This window comes from Castor canadensis, chromosome 1, assembly GCF_047511655.1.
Source record: "Castor canadensis chromosome 1, mCasCan1.hap1v2, whole genome shotgun sequence".
NCBI classification, from domain to species: Eukaryota; Metazoa; Chordata; class Mammalia; order Rodentia; family Castoridae; genus Castor; species Castor canadensis.
This window is the reverse complement of record NC_133386.1, coordinates 140,666,772-140,681,479: the sequence shown is the minus strand read 5'-3', so window position 1 is coordinate 140,681,479 and position 14,708 is coordinate 140,666,772. Positions and strand designations below refer to the sequence as shown.

The 14,708-nt window shown below is 35.4% G+C and overlaps 1 protein-coding gene across 1 annotated transcript; it reads right to left on the bottom strand.

Moving 5' to 3' along the window:
• Nucleotides 1-1,313: 1,313 nt before the first annotated feature.
• On the bottom strand, nt 1,314-2,288 carry LOC109699185 (olfactory receptor 52I2-like). Its single transcript, XM_020183776.2, has one exon. It carries the CDS (start codon nt 2,286-2,288, stop codon nt 1,314-1,316), a length of 975 nt encoding a protein of 324 aa, XP_020039365.2.
• Between the last annotated feature and the right edge of the window lie 12,420 nt (nt 2,289-14,708).

The window sequence follows — 14,708 nt, the reverse complement described above, 5'->3', positions numbered from 1 at the left end:
CCCTGTTTCACAAACAAAATGGATTAACATATCCTCTCTAAGAATTTTGGAAAGTAAAGCCTAACAATGGGTCATTTAAAAAAAGAGCATTTTTAAAAAGCAAGACAATTTACTGTCTTTTAACCAGATCATGTGATAGCTCCATGTTCAAATTCTATCACTTCCAGATTGGAAATCAAGTATACAACATTTACTGCCTTATTTTAAGAAATAAGAAAGTTAACACAACATGTACAAGTTTATTACATTTCCAGACACAAATTTAAATTTTTTATAAAAACTTACACTGATTACTCAATTTAAGACTATCTGAAAGTAAAAAAATGAAAAGCACTTGTTGAGCAAAGCATCTGAAAAAACAGTGGTCACATTTCAATTTCTTTATCTACACTATTGTTGATTAACCTTTTTCATTCCAGAACATTCTTGGGTGGTGTTCAAAGGAAAGGTCTTGTGTTATTGTTGGTCACTGTCTTCTGACTCTTAAAGTTGAGCTGCAGAGAGCAGAAAATAAAAAGAAGGATGTCCAAAAAACTAAAACTAAAACTTAAAAATCTTCTGTTTTTTTAAAAACAATACGTGAATAATTAGTACTATAACTAACTTAACAATAGCTGATAAATTGTAGAATGTAATAATAAGAACACACATTGGTGTCCAAAATGAGTTGGAACTAGAGAACCAAAGAAACATTCTTGTCAAAGCACCTAATTGGCATTTCTGGGTGTTGTTCAGGTTTCTCTTTTTGCAAGTTCATGTATTGGAGAATGGGCATCATCACTGATCTCAAGTTTGTATCTCCTCAGATAAACTGGAATTAGTTTTGGCTGGAGAAAACTCTAGGTATGAACACCTGACCAAAATGAAATGAATTCATCAATGGCCATACATACAGTCAGGTCATACATGAATTGCTTCTCCCATATAACCACATGAGGGGAGGAGAAATCCTGAGAAAATTAGGCAAGTGAGTATGAGGTGAGGGGCTTACCAAGACACCAAAGGGTCTATGTCTAGAGCAAAGGGCCTGAGGATATTGGCATTGGAAATATGCATCATCAGAAGATAAGAAAAATCTCAAATCTTTATTCAGTGCCAAACTTCCTTATTATTGAGTCAGTTGAATTAAACCATTAAAATGTTTTCTTAAAATCAGAATCATCACATTCATATTCCTGCAAGAAAATGAAATGTAACTCAAGAATATCTTCATAGATACCAATTTTCTATGTCAGGTAAACCAACCCAGCACCATAGATCTATACAGCATATTTGTACTTGACTGAAGAATTGAAGAGCTGAAAGGTTTGGATTTATGAGCCTTGATTTGAGTGATTAAAGAAGCAGTGCATTAATAAACTCCATATTCTTTCCCAAATTTGTTTGGTCCTAAAACCATAAATGATGGGGTTTAAGGTGGGTGGAATGATCAGGTATAAGTCAGCTAAAAGAACCTGGGTATGTAAGGACACTGTGTCCTGCCCTAACCAGGCTACATACACAGACACAATTCCAGGTAGATAATATAGGGCCATGACCCCTACATGTGAGCCACAGGTACTTAGTGCCTTCCACTGAGCGTTCTTTGAGGAGAGACCAAATACTGACCTGAGAATTAAGATATAGGAAGCAGCAATGAAAGACACATCAGAACCCACAATAATGGAGGAAGAAATTAAACTGTAGAGATTGCTGGGCATGGGGTCAGAACATGCTAAGTTAGCCACAGCCATGTGTTCACAGTAGGAATGGGGAACCACATTCGAGCCACAGAAAGACAGATGAATAACCATGAAGCTCAATGGAATCATGGATATGACAGCTCTGAATACAATGGTCACACACATTCCCAACATAACTCGAGGTGTGAGAATTCTGTTATAGTGTAGGGGCTTGCAGATGGCCACATAGCGGTCAAAAGCCATAGCCAGCAGCATCCCTGTCTCCACAGCTGTTGTTGCATGGACAAAATACATCTGAGTAAAGCATGCATTAAAGCTGATGGAGCTGTCTCCTGAGCAGAAGATGCTCACCATCTTGGGTACCACAGAGGAGGCCATAATAATGTCCACAGCAGCCAAAACACACAGGAAGCAATACATGGGCTCTTGGAGAGTAGAATCCATGCAGATTACAGTCATGATAAGGCTGTTTCCCAACAATGATATCATGTACATGGCACTCAGGGAGATAGCCAGCCAAAGATATGAAGACTGCAAACCTGGAATGCCCACAAGCAAGAAAGTGGCAGGGGGTTCCATTATGGTATTATACGTCAGCCCTAGCATCACTGGTGAAAATGATTTCTTCTTAATGTATAAAGTGATGAAAGAAAATTACGTAATCAAATTAGGTGTGTTCCCAGCTGTTGTGTTAATAAATTCTGGAGGTATGCTCATGTTGTTGGTATTCTCAAGTCTGAAAAAAATCATCTAATTAGGCTTTCCTGCTCCTTCTTCCATCCTTCTCCAGACTTATCACCTCTCATAGTTCAATGATCAGTTCTTGAGTGTCCTCTTTTGAAAATTTTCTTCTCTCTCCTCCATTCTGTACTCAGGTGAAGTTAGATATATCTCTTCTAAGTTTCATGAAATCTCCTGTGCTGACCTAGGTCGGACCTATGTTGACAATTCCAATTCTCTACCGTTGACTTTATTGTATGCACTCAAGTGGGTGCCTTTGCTTAAGGCCTTATGCCAAGTATGTAATCCTTAGTAATGGAGCACAAGTCTATTAAAAGAAAATTTGTGTCTTCATTATACTAAACAGTATCCATCAAAACAATTACAAAGCATAGGAAACAATTGTCTTTTATTGCTATGTTTAGCTACTATAAGTTAATAATTGTTGGTTAAACAGTGAATTTGTTGAGATCAAACATGTCCGTGATGTATCTTTTGTATAGTGCCTAGAAAAAACAAGAATGAAACACCTTTATGGTACAAAATTTGTTTATGAGTTTAATAATAATGTCATTAAGAAACATTATCTCATTATATAGGAGATGATAAACTGCCCAGAAATATTCATTGTTGTTACCTTCTTTAATGTTCAGCCAGGTTTCCCTACTGATTTAGATTAAATGAATAAATGATTATATATAAAATTTTGAATCCCAGTGTAAGTTTTTTGATTCCTCATTGTAGGCAACTATTAAATGTTAAACTATGAAGACATTCAGTAAAACAAGGAAGATTTAGCCTTTGGAAAGTAAAAAATTTTTAATGAACAATTATTATCATGGTTGTATTTATAGCCTGACTGTATTTCTTGAATTGCAATATAGAACAAACAGCCATCCAAGACAGTCAATGTAATTTAAGTGAGATAGATTGTCACATAGAAAGTATCTGATAAATTGACAAACAAAAACACATCTTTAAAACAAACTGTACAAAGAATCAATGAAAACAAATGTTGACTGAAAAGATAAATAAGATTGATAAACCCTTAGCCAATTTGACCAAAAGGAAGAGGGAAAAGACACAAATTAATAAAATTAGAGATAAAAAAATGATATCACAGCAAATAATGATGAAATCCAGAGGAACATGAGGGAATGCTTTGAAAACCTATATTCAGATAAACTAGAAAATCTTTAAGAAATGGATAAATTTATAGATGCATTTGATCTACCAAAATTGAACCAAAATTATATAATTCACTTAAATAGACCTATAACAAGCAATGAAATTGAACCAGTAATAGTCTCCCAACAAAGGAAAGCATAAGATCCTATGGATTCACTGCCAAATTCTACCAAACATTTAAAAAAGAGCTAACACCAATACTCCTCAAACTTTTCCATAAAATAGAAAGAGAAAGGCCACTATCAAACTCATTCTATGAAGTCGGTATTGCACTCATTCCAAAACCAGATGAGGGCACACACACACACACACATACACACACAAAAAAAAGGAAATATGGATCAATCCCTTTAATAAATGTAGATGCAAAATATCTCAACAAATTCAAAACACACCCAAAAGATCATACACTGTGATCAAGTTGGTTTCATTCCAGGAAATGAACATATATATATCAATAAATGTGATACATCACATAAACAGAATCAAGGATAAAATTTCATGATCATCTCAATATGCAAAAATGCCTTCTACAAAATTCAGTGTCCTTTTATGACAAAATTTCTGCAGAAACCAGGAATGGAAGGATTGTACCTCAACATAATAAAGGGTACATAATACAGAACAACAGCCAACATTATACTAAATTAGGAAAAAATGAAATCATTCTCACTAAAGTCACAAACAATACAAAGGTGTTTACTCTTCCCACTCTTATTCAATGTAATTCTGGCATTCTTAGCTAAAGCAGTAAGACAAGAGAAAGAAATAAAAGGGATTAAATAGGGAAGGAAAATAATCAAATTATCCCTATTTGGAGATGACATGATTCTATACTTAAAGGACCCTAAAGATTCCACTGAAAATTCCTGTATCTGATACTTTTGTCAATACTGCTAGATAAAATGTCAACATATAAAAATTGGTACCTTTTTGATATACCAACAGTGAGCAGACTGAGAAAGAAATTAAGAAAAATATTCCATTCACAGTAACATCAAAAAAATACCTAAGTATAAACTTAAAGTGCTGAACGACCTCTATAGTGAAAACTGTGAAACCTTGAAGAAATAAAGTGAAGAAGACACCAAAAGATGGAAAGACCTCCCATTGTTTATGGATTGGCAGAATTACTATTGCAAAAATGGCTATAGTACTTAAAGCAATCTACAGATTCTGTGCAATGCCCATCAAAATCCCAGCGTCATTCTTCACAGAAAATCCAGAATTCATATGGAGATACAAAAGACCCTGACTAAATAGCAAAAATAATACTGAACAAAATGATATTCTAGAGACATCATGATACCAGACTCCAAATAATACTACAGAACCATAGTAACAAAAACAGCATGGTACTGACACAAAAACAAACATGAAAAAGCTAGAGCCATCTGATCTTTGACAAGTCAAAAACATACACTAGAGAAAAGGCAGCCTCTTAAACAAATGGTGCTGGGAAAACTGGTTGTCTACATGCAGAAAACTGAAACTAGACTCCTCTATCTCTCACCCTGCATAAAAATAACCCAAATTGGATCAAAGATCTTAATGTAAGACCTAAACCCTGAAACACAGTAAATTCTGGAAGATTTATGCATACATAACTATTTTCTGAATAGGACTCCAATTTCCCAGGAAATAAGAGCAAGAATTGATAAATAAGAGTGTATCAAATGAAAAAGGTTTCTGCACATCAAAAAAAAAATTACCAGAATCAAGAATAACCCACAGAAATGGAAGAAGTCTTAGTCAGTTATTCAATAGGTTAATATCCAAAATATACAAAGAGCTCAATAAAACTAAATAGCAAGAGAGAAAGAAAGAGAGATGAAAACAATATAATGAAACCCACCAAACACTAAAAAAAGGGGAGCAGAAAAGGGGGAATGGAAATACAATGGAAAGTACACTCTACATATTTATAGAATTAGCACAGTGAAACTGCCTCGTATTGTTAATGTATGCTAAATCAAAAATCAAAAAAAAAATCAGCCCTTTCCAGCTACGACTTATCAGGAATAAAACTAAGATGATTAATCAAGAAAATATTAATCAAAAAAATGATAGGGTTTAAATGGCCAGTTTTGATGACAAGGATAGCTGCTACTCTGCAGAGCTAGGAGCTGAGCTTCAACACTAGAAAATGTCTGTTCACTGCTGCCTTTTTCCCTATATCTGCCTCATTCAGGTGTTACTCCATCATATAATGTGTAATTAAACAACCTTTTAGAGTAAACCTTAAATAAGTGGTCAGCTATAATTACAATTCCATTCCTGCCTTAAATTCTTTTCTCATTAAGATGCTTGGTTTCCATGATTGCATGTAGTAACTGGGCTTATGTACAAACCCACACATTTCTGAGAACATTCTGCACCTGGATCCTTCTTCATTTAGTAGTATTACTCAGTACTAGGAGATGCTGGTGACTCTTCTTGTAGAAATATCTTCCTATATTCTCAGAGTTTCTGTTAGAATACAGAATTCTTCTATTCCACTCTACTTCACTCAAAATACTCTGTTGAATCAGCAAGAGGCAGAAAAACAAAGTAGTTAAAGTATTGCTACTAGAGTCATACTCCCTAGATTGAAAACTCTACTCTGTCATTTGCTAGCAATTTTGTTTTGGTCAAATTATGTAAATTTTCCAACCTTTTATTTGCTCATTAGTAACATGGAGATTATAGTCCCTAGATCAAAGAGGTGTTTTCAAATTAAAATGAGAAGCTATGTAAAGTACTTAATATGATGCTTCTACATAGGTATTCAAGAAAGTATAGCAAATGAAAACTGAGACGTCTTTCCCTCTTTAATTCTGTATTCCCAGATTGATCCCAATAGCATACTTAAATGGGTAAGTGTGACTAACAAGCAAAAATCAAAAATCAACACAACCTACATTCCCTGTTTTCTCTTGTCTTCTCATGATTTACCACTGAAGCTGTCTCACCCAGTGGATATACATCATACTGTGATGAGGAGATTAATCACTCTGTTCTTTTATGGGACATTTCTCAAGTTTAGGGATTTTGTTTTGTTTTCTTGATGGCATTTTTTCATTGTAACTTCTACAAAAAGGTCTCTCATTTACCTACAATCCATCTCTAATAACAAAGTCTAACAGTGGTTATATAGCTCTGCTACCACATACCAACTCTTGCCAAAATGAAATCAGATCAAGGATGGTGGAAATGAGTTGACCAGCATCCACAAAATAGGCTAAGTTGCTGCCTCACTTGCTTTTCCTGCTGCTCACCTACCATTCTCCTTTCTGGAGATGAGTCACATAGTCTGGTCTAAGAATTGAACTAAGATCCCATATATTAATATGATCAGATCATATTAATCCAACAAATCACCTTCCTCAAACCTTCATGCCCTAGTATTGCATCTCTCAAGACCTCAGCCTAGTGAGTCACCACACCAATTGCAAAGTAGTCATATATAACCCAAAAACTCATTCACAGGTTTGTAGGAAGACTTCATTGTAGGGTGCTCATTTCCCAAGCCTCAAGATTAGCTTGACTTTAGCTATCACTCCTGTGACTTTAATCAATAATGGGTTACAAGGATGAGAAATTACCATATCCTTACCATGTCTCCACTTAGCTCTCTACAGGTACCTGGCTCCTCCCTGAATAATTGGGCAGACCAGACTTATAGAATTCTGTGCTCAGGGTCAAACATGACGCAGAAGACATTTTTCTCTGTTATCTGAGCCCAAGACAAACATTCACCTGATTTTCCTTCCTAGTTTACTTCTGGAAGAGACAAGCACATCAACAAATACTGTAAGATGCAGAAATTTATCATATACAACATGGTAAGTGTTATACTGTGAACATATGAACACGTCCACTCAGTCACCAAGCCTCAGACACAGGTGATTCCTGGTTGTTGATGTTCACTCTTTTCAGAAAGCTCTGGCTGAGCTATCCTGAGAGAGTTCCAGCTCTGTACTACCTCTGCCTTTGATCCTACACAGACATACAAAGACTTGGAAGATCAATCACTGGTTTAGTCAAGTAAATTAACATCAGAAATTATATGATAGAATATGCAAGGGCTTTTCATTTTAGGAATGAGGAATTCATAATTCAAAGCATCTTAAAAGATGAACGTTCTACTGCATAACTGATGTGAATAGAGCCTTTCTCTTTATAATAACCCTATATCCCTACCTGAGTGCTTCCCCTCTCCAATAAACACACTCCCACTCAGCCCTATTGCTTGGTCTTTTGTCATGACTCTTCTTGGACCCTGCAACTTTTCTCCTCACCAGTCCAAGGTTAGACTTACCCCTTCTTCTCTCCGCTTTGAACCAGAATAGTCCTATATTTCTGCTCTCTCTCCCGCCTCCTCCTATTATTTCCAAAAGAATCTTTTAATACTCTCCAGACCTGAACAGCAGTTTATAATACAGTGGAGGACTTGATTCTTCCTTTATGGGGTAACTCTGGCCTAAAGACTCCATCACCCCAACTCTCAATCTCAGAACAGTTACCAAAATCCCTGGAGTTTTCTCTAGTCAAATTTCTCTAATCATCTATGCCTGACAAACCACATTTTTTTTTTGCATCAAAAAAAGGAGATTTATACAGAATGCTTCATGAGGAACAATAAAAGCCACAGAAGATGAAAGATAACAATGCAGAGTCATGATGAGTATTGTCCTTTTCAAAGACCTCCCACCAAGAGCCCTCCTTCCCCATTAGACACGCTGTCATCCTGCTTTCCCTTGATACTCCACTCCCCTTGTCCTCTGCCTACCAGTCAGACACTGTAACCTCCAGAGACTGGATTTTTCTCTGTGCTCTGTCCATGGAGCTTTCCAGTTTGCAGGAGGAGGCTGATGCCTAGTGAGTGAACAGTCTTTGTTTCTTCAAAGAAACAGTCCCTAGAGGAGAGCCTAACTGTTAGCTAATAATACAGAGTACTTTTTGAAAGGAAATCAAAGGCTAAAGATTAGTTAGATTTGTAAAAGACCACTATATTCCAGGCAGTGTGATAGATGTTTTAAAAGATTTATTCATTCAATTTTCACAGCCCTCCATAGTAGTTGCCATTATTATATCTACATTTCATAGGTGAATGTGAGGTACACAGAAAGTTGCAAAGGTAGCAAGCCAGAGAGTCTAGTTTCACATTTTATCAATCATGCTTTTCAACTTTTGTACAACTGACTAGTGTTACTATGAACATGAGTATGCCAATAAATATGTATTGGAGATTCTGATTTCAATTCTTTGTATATATACTCAGAAGTAAGATTGTTAGTTCCATTTTTAATATTTCATGGAATCACTATACTCTACCACAGAGTTGCACCATTTCATATCCCTACTAACAGTCCACAAGGATTCTGGTTTCTCCACATTTTTGCCAATAGTTGTTACTCTGGGTTTTTTTTAATAGTTGTCATATTAATGGGTATGAGGTTTTATCTCACTATAGTTTTGATTTGCATTTTTCTAGTGATTAGTGATGAAAATGAAGAATATTTTTTCATATGTTAGCTGGTCATTTGTTTGCTTATCATGTGTACAGAAATGTCTGTTCAAGTTCTTTGCCCATTTTTTTAATTGGGGGTTTTATTTTTCACTGACTTTTTAATTTACTAGATAGGAGTCCCTTATCAAATACATGCTTTGAAAATATTTCCTTCCATTCTGTAGGTTGCCTTGGCACTATTGTGGCCTTTTTTACAAAAAAATTATTTATGTTTCATGCACTTCCATCTGTCTGTTTTTGCTTTTGTTGCCTGTTTTTGGTGTCATATCCAAGAAATCTTTGCAATTGCAAATTTCCCTGTGTCTACTTCTGATATTACAATTTTAGGTCTTCAAATTGGGTCTTTTTAAAAATTATTTATTTTTCTTTCTAAGGATTCTGCTGTTTTTCCCCCTTCCTTTTTTTTCATTTTTAATTAGCATACATTTGTTGTTCAAAGGGGTTTCAGTATAATGGTTTTTTTTGTTTTGTTTTTTTTGGTTTTTTGTCAGTTTGAATTCAGGGCCTTGCTAGGCAAACATTCTACTACTTGAGCCATACCTCCATCTTAACTGAATCTTTAAACAATTTTGAGTTAATATTTATATATGATACATGCTAAGAATTCCAGTTCATGCTCTTTATTTGGATATCCAGGTTTCCCACTGCCATTGGAGAGACTGTCCTTTGTCATTGAGTGGTCTTTGCACCATATCAAAGATCTCCTGACCAAATGCATGAAGGTTTATTTCTGAATTCTCTACTCTATTCCATTAGTCTATTTCTTTGTCTTTGTGCCAATATGACACTGATTTTCTAAATCTTTTAAACTGGCAGATAACAGTTTGTGTTTTCTTTATGTACTATACAATGTTTTGAAATATATGCATATATTTGTGTATGTAATGATTAAGTGGAACTAGTTAATGTATTCCTTCACAGTTTTTTTTGTGGTGACAGCATTTAATTTATCCTCTCTTGACTTTTTTAATGATAAACTGTAATCACCTTGCTGTATAAAAGATCCTTAAAATAGAGATATATAATGCAGGATAATGCAAGGATATACAATGCAGTTACATAGTCCTCCTATGTAACTGCATCATATATCCTTGGACCAATATCTCTCCCACAAACCCCAACCCTTATTCTATGAAACTATCATTCTAGTTCCATGAAATCAACTTTTTTTTAGATTCAATATATAAGGGAGGTCATGTGACATTTTTCTTTCTGTGTCTGACTTATTTCATTTAACATAATATCTTCCAGGTTTATCTATGCCATTACACAAGGCAATATTTCATGCTTTTCTAAGGCTGAATAATTTCTACTTTCCCTTTTTGCTCTCTGCTCTTGTTTTTTACATTATTTTTACATGCTCAGAACATATAATATTTGCATAACATTCTGTACCCTTGCTTTACATTTTAAAAGTCTTAGCTAGTAATTAAATGCACTCAGCACTCATCAGTCTTGTTGCCAGTCATGTTCAGGTTGGATCAGACTTATTCTCTACTATGATTCTTCACTAGTGGAGAGCAGGTAAAACATACTAAATCTGCAATGTTTTGACTTTGTTTTGCTTTGTACTAGAGTTTGAAGTCAAGGCCTTATATTTACTTGGCAGGTGCTCTAACTCTTGAGCCCTGACTCCAGTCCATTTTTTGCTTTAGGACTTTTTAGTCAGGATCTCAAGTTTTCTCCCAGGGCTGGCCTTGTACTGTGGTTCTCCTATTTATGGTCTCCTGAGGAACTGAGATTACAGATATCAGTCAATGTGTCTTGCAAAATTATAATTCTTTTTCTGTATCCTTGACCTTGAAAGACAACTTAGCTGGGTATAAAAGTTTTGTTCAGAAAAAATCCAGGATGATGGAATAAACATGCCCACCGTTCACTTCTTTCTCCTCAAAGTAGAACCAAAACAACAGAGGGATAGCTGTATTTTGACCTGGGTGACTAAGGAAGAATGCTATAATACAGCAAAAGAAGACTGAAAATAAAACTCAGCTACCTGAGATGGCAGCATACAAGGTAGAACAACACACACTAGCTAGGAGACTCCTGTTTGCATGGAAAAGGATGAATGGAAGAGATCCAGAACTAACTCCATTAGTCTAGATATCAGAAATCCTATGTACTAGAAAGTTTCACAGCCACCACAGGTTTGCAGAACAGTTAGGGGAACAATTGGAGTCCACATGGTAGCATTCCTTTGGAGAAAGATTCACATTGTCTCCCCTCCAACTTCCAGAGCCCAGGATGCTGAAGCTGAGCACCAGCTTGTGTAGGGAATCATCTTCTAATTTATACTGCCTTAGTGGTCAGAATTCACTATATATTCCTAGAACTGGAACCCCACAAATAATCCAGCAAGATAGCACAAGGGGCTGCAGCCTCACAAACCAACTTGATATACCAGAACACCTGTGATGCTAGCACCCAAGGCCATGCAGTGTTTTGCACTTCAGTTCATAGATATTTCAACTCTGGGTTTAGGAACCTTTCAAGACCTGAGAGACCAGGGTATTTTAACTCTGGGACAATTGTTCCAAGGCCAGCTTCCCAAGGACTTGAAACACTTTTCCATCTGAGATCAGGTGCTATACTCCCCTGTGCTACTTTCACTCACAGCCAGCTCTTCCTGAGCCCACACCACTGCTGAATCAGACAGCTGGTGCTAGAGCACATCACCGCCACCTCCTTTGGGGATGTCCAACTAGAAGCTCTTGCTGACAGCTGAACTGGGTCCAGTAGTCCCTGAAGAAATGTCTACTATACTCCCAGAACCACCACTCAAATTGTAGAGTGGACACCCCATCCTCAAGGCTGTGTGCACCATACCTAACAAGGCTGCTACAGTGTCTCCACCCAACCATGACTCATAAAGACAGTGTATCTCCCTAGCCCCATCACTGTTCACACTACATCCAAAGCAATTAACCACAGTCAAAGAAGTTATAGGGAGAATGCACTGTAGTGCCCAAAGACTGCCAAATCCTACATAGCCTACCAAAGCAAAACCCTAAGACACATCTTAAAAAGTAAGCTGTTTACTATTAAAGTCATTTTAGAAATGTGACAAAGATAATTGATCTACTACATGTACAAATCAAAACACAGGATCAGGTCTGGGGATGAAACCTAGTGGTGGAGCAGTTGCCAGCATGTGTGAGGTCCTGGGTTCAATCCCCAGCACCACAAAACAAACAAGGTCACAAAAATATAAAAAATAAGGTAACATGGTATCTCTAAAGGAACACAGTATTTCTCTATCAATAGATTCCAACAAGACAATAGTGATAAAATGCATGATAAATGATGCAAAAGAAATATTGTAAAGAAACTCAATGAGATTCAAGAGAATATAGAAAAAGGACTGGTAGAGTGGCTCAAGTGGTAGAGTGCCTATGTAGCAAGCATGAGGCCCTTAGTTCAAAACCTCAGTAATGAAAAAAAAAGAATACAGAAAGACAGTTGAACAAAATAGGAAAAGTTTTGATGTGAATCAGAAATTCATCATGATAGACATCTTTTGAAAAGAATCAAACAAAATTTTCAAATGAAGAGCTCAATAACTCTAATTTAAAATACGGTTAAATGGAAGAGTAGTCACTGGGAAGTGCAGTGGGGAGAGACACTGGAAAGAAGTTCAATCAATGGAGGAATTACATCTGCTTCATCTTAAACACAGAATTACTACAAGCTAAAACAATCTGAAATATTTCAAAATGAGTAGAACAGAAGAGTGTGAAATTCACCACATGTAAAAATAATATTAATTTTTGAAACAATGTAAATATTTATTACCCTGATTTGTTGACATGTGTGGTATTGAATCACTCTAATGCATCCCACAAAGATTTACAAACATTGTATCTCATTTTTGATAAAAATTTAAAGTCTCAACAACAGACTAAGTCAAGAGAAGAAAGAATATGTGAACTTGAAGGCAAGTCTTTTGAAATATACCAATCAAATGAAAAAGAAAAGAAAATACAACCTCTCAGATATCTGGGGCACCATTAAATGAACAAATATTTCAATTATTGGAGCTCCTATAGGTAAACAAAAAGGGATAGAAAAAAAGGATTATTCAATGGAATAATTGCCATAAACTTCCATAATAATGGGAAAGAGATATGAACATCCAAGCATAGGAAGCCCATAGGATTGACCCCCAAATAGACATGACCAAAAAAGATCCTCACCACCACCTGTTACAGTAAAATGTCAAAACTACAAGACAAAAAGAGCATTCCAAATCCCTTAAAAGAAAAATACCAAGTCACATTTAAGAGAAACTGCCACTGGACCAACAGCAGCTTTATTAGCAGAAACCTTACAGTTAAGGAGGGAATTGAATAATATATTCCAAATTCTGGAAGCAAATAACTGACAAACCAGAATACTATGTCCAGCAAGGAGTCAGAAATGAAGGAGAAATAAGGGCTTTTCAAGACTGAGGTATTTCATTGCTACCAGACTGGCCTTACAAAAAAAATACTTAAGTGAATCCTTCATCCAAGAATTAAAAGAAATACCGTCAGTATAAAACCCACTGAAAAGCAAATGCACAAGAGAAAAACAGAAATGAATCAAACCTTATTTATGATTAACAAAGATGAACAAGAAAGGAAGAATACAACAAAATTTATTCAAAATAAACAAAATTACCAAAGTTATCAAGGTCATCAATAATTTGAATGGAAATGGATTAAGTTCCCCAATTAAATAATACAGACTGGCTTTCTATAAGAAACTCAATTCACCCATGAAAATGCATACAGTGGAAAAAGATAATATGAAAATAGAAGCCAAAAGGTAGTAGGAGTCACAAACTTATATCAGATAAAAATAAGATATATAGACAAAAATTTTAAAAAGAAAATGAAGGTCACTAAGTCATGATCAAGGGATCAATTCAATAAGGAGATATAACAATATATTCACCTACTGCTGGAGCCCCCGATTTGTTGAACACTTTTAGAACGAAAGGGAGAGATAGGCCCCAACACAATAATTATAGAAGTCAATATCTGACTTCCATCAATGAAAAAATCATTGAGACAAAAATCAGTAGGGAAGCATAAGAGTTAAACTATAATATAAAACCAAATGTGCCTTCTAGACATTTACAGAACATTTCATCCAACAACTGCAGAATATGCATTATTTTCATCAGCGCATGGAGCATTCTCTAAAATAGACCATATATTAGGCCACAAAACAAGTATCAACAAATTAAAACTATCAAAATAATATCATATTCTTTTCTGACCACAATGGAACAAAACTAGAAATAAGCAAAAGAAACTTTAGAAATTATACAAATCCATGGAGACCGATATATTACTGAATGACCAATGAGTTACTGAAGAAATAAAAAAGGATATTAATTTTTTTCTGAAGCAAATGAAAATGGAAAAGCAACAAATAAAAACTTACAAAATAAAGCAAACATAGTACTAAGAAGGAAGTTTACAGCAATAAATACCTACATCAAAAATACAGAAAGGTTTCAAATAAACACCCTAATGATACCAAAAAGAAACAAAACAAAAATTTCAAGAAGGGATGAAAAAACAAAAATCAGGGAAGAAATAAAGACTAAAAAAATATAT

Excerpts from the sequence above, each read along its gene's own strand:
- LOC109699185 (XM_020183776.2), bottom strand. The coding sequence starts at position 2,288 with ATGCTAGGGCTGACGTATAATACCATAATGGAACCCCCTGCCACTTTC.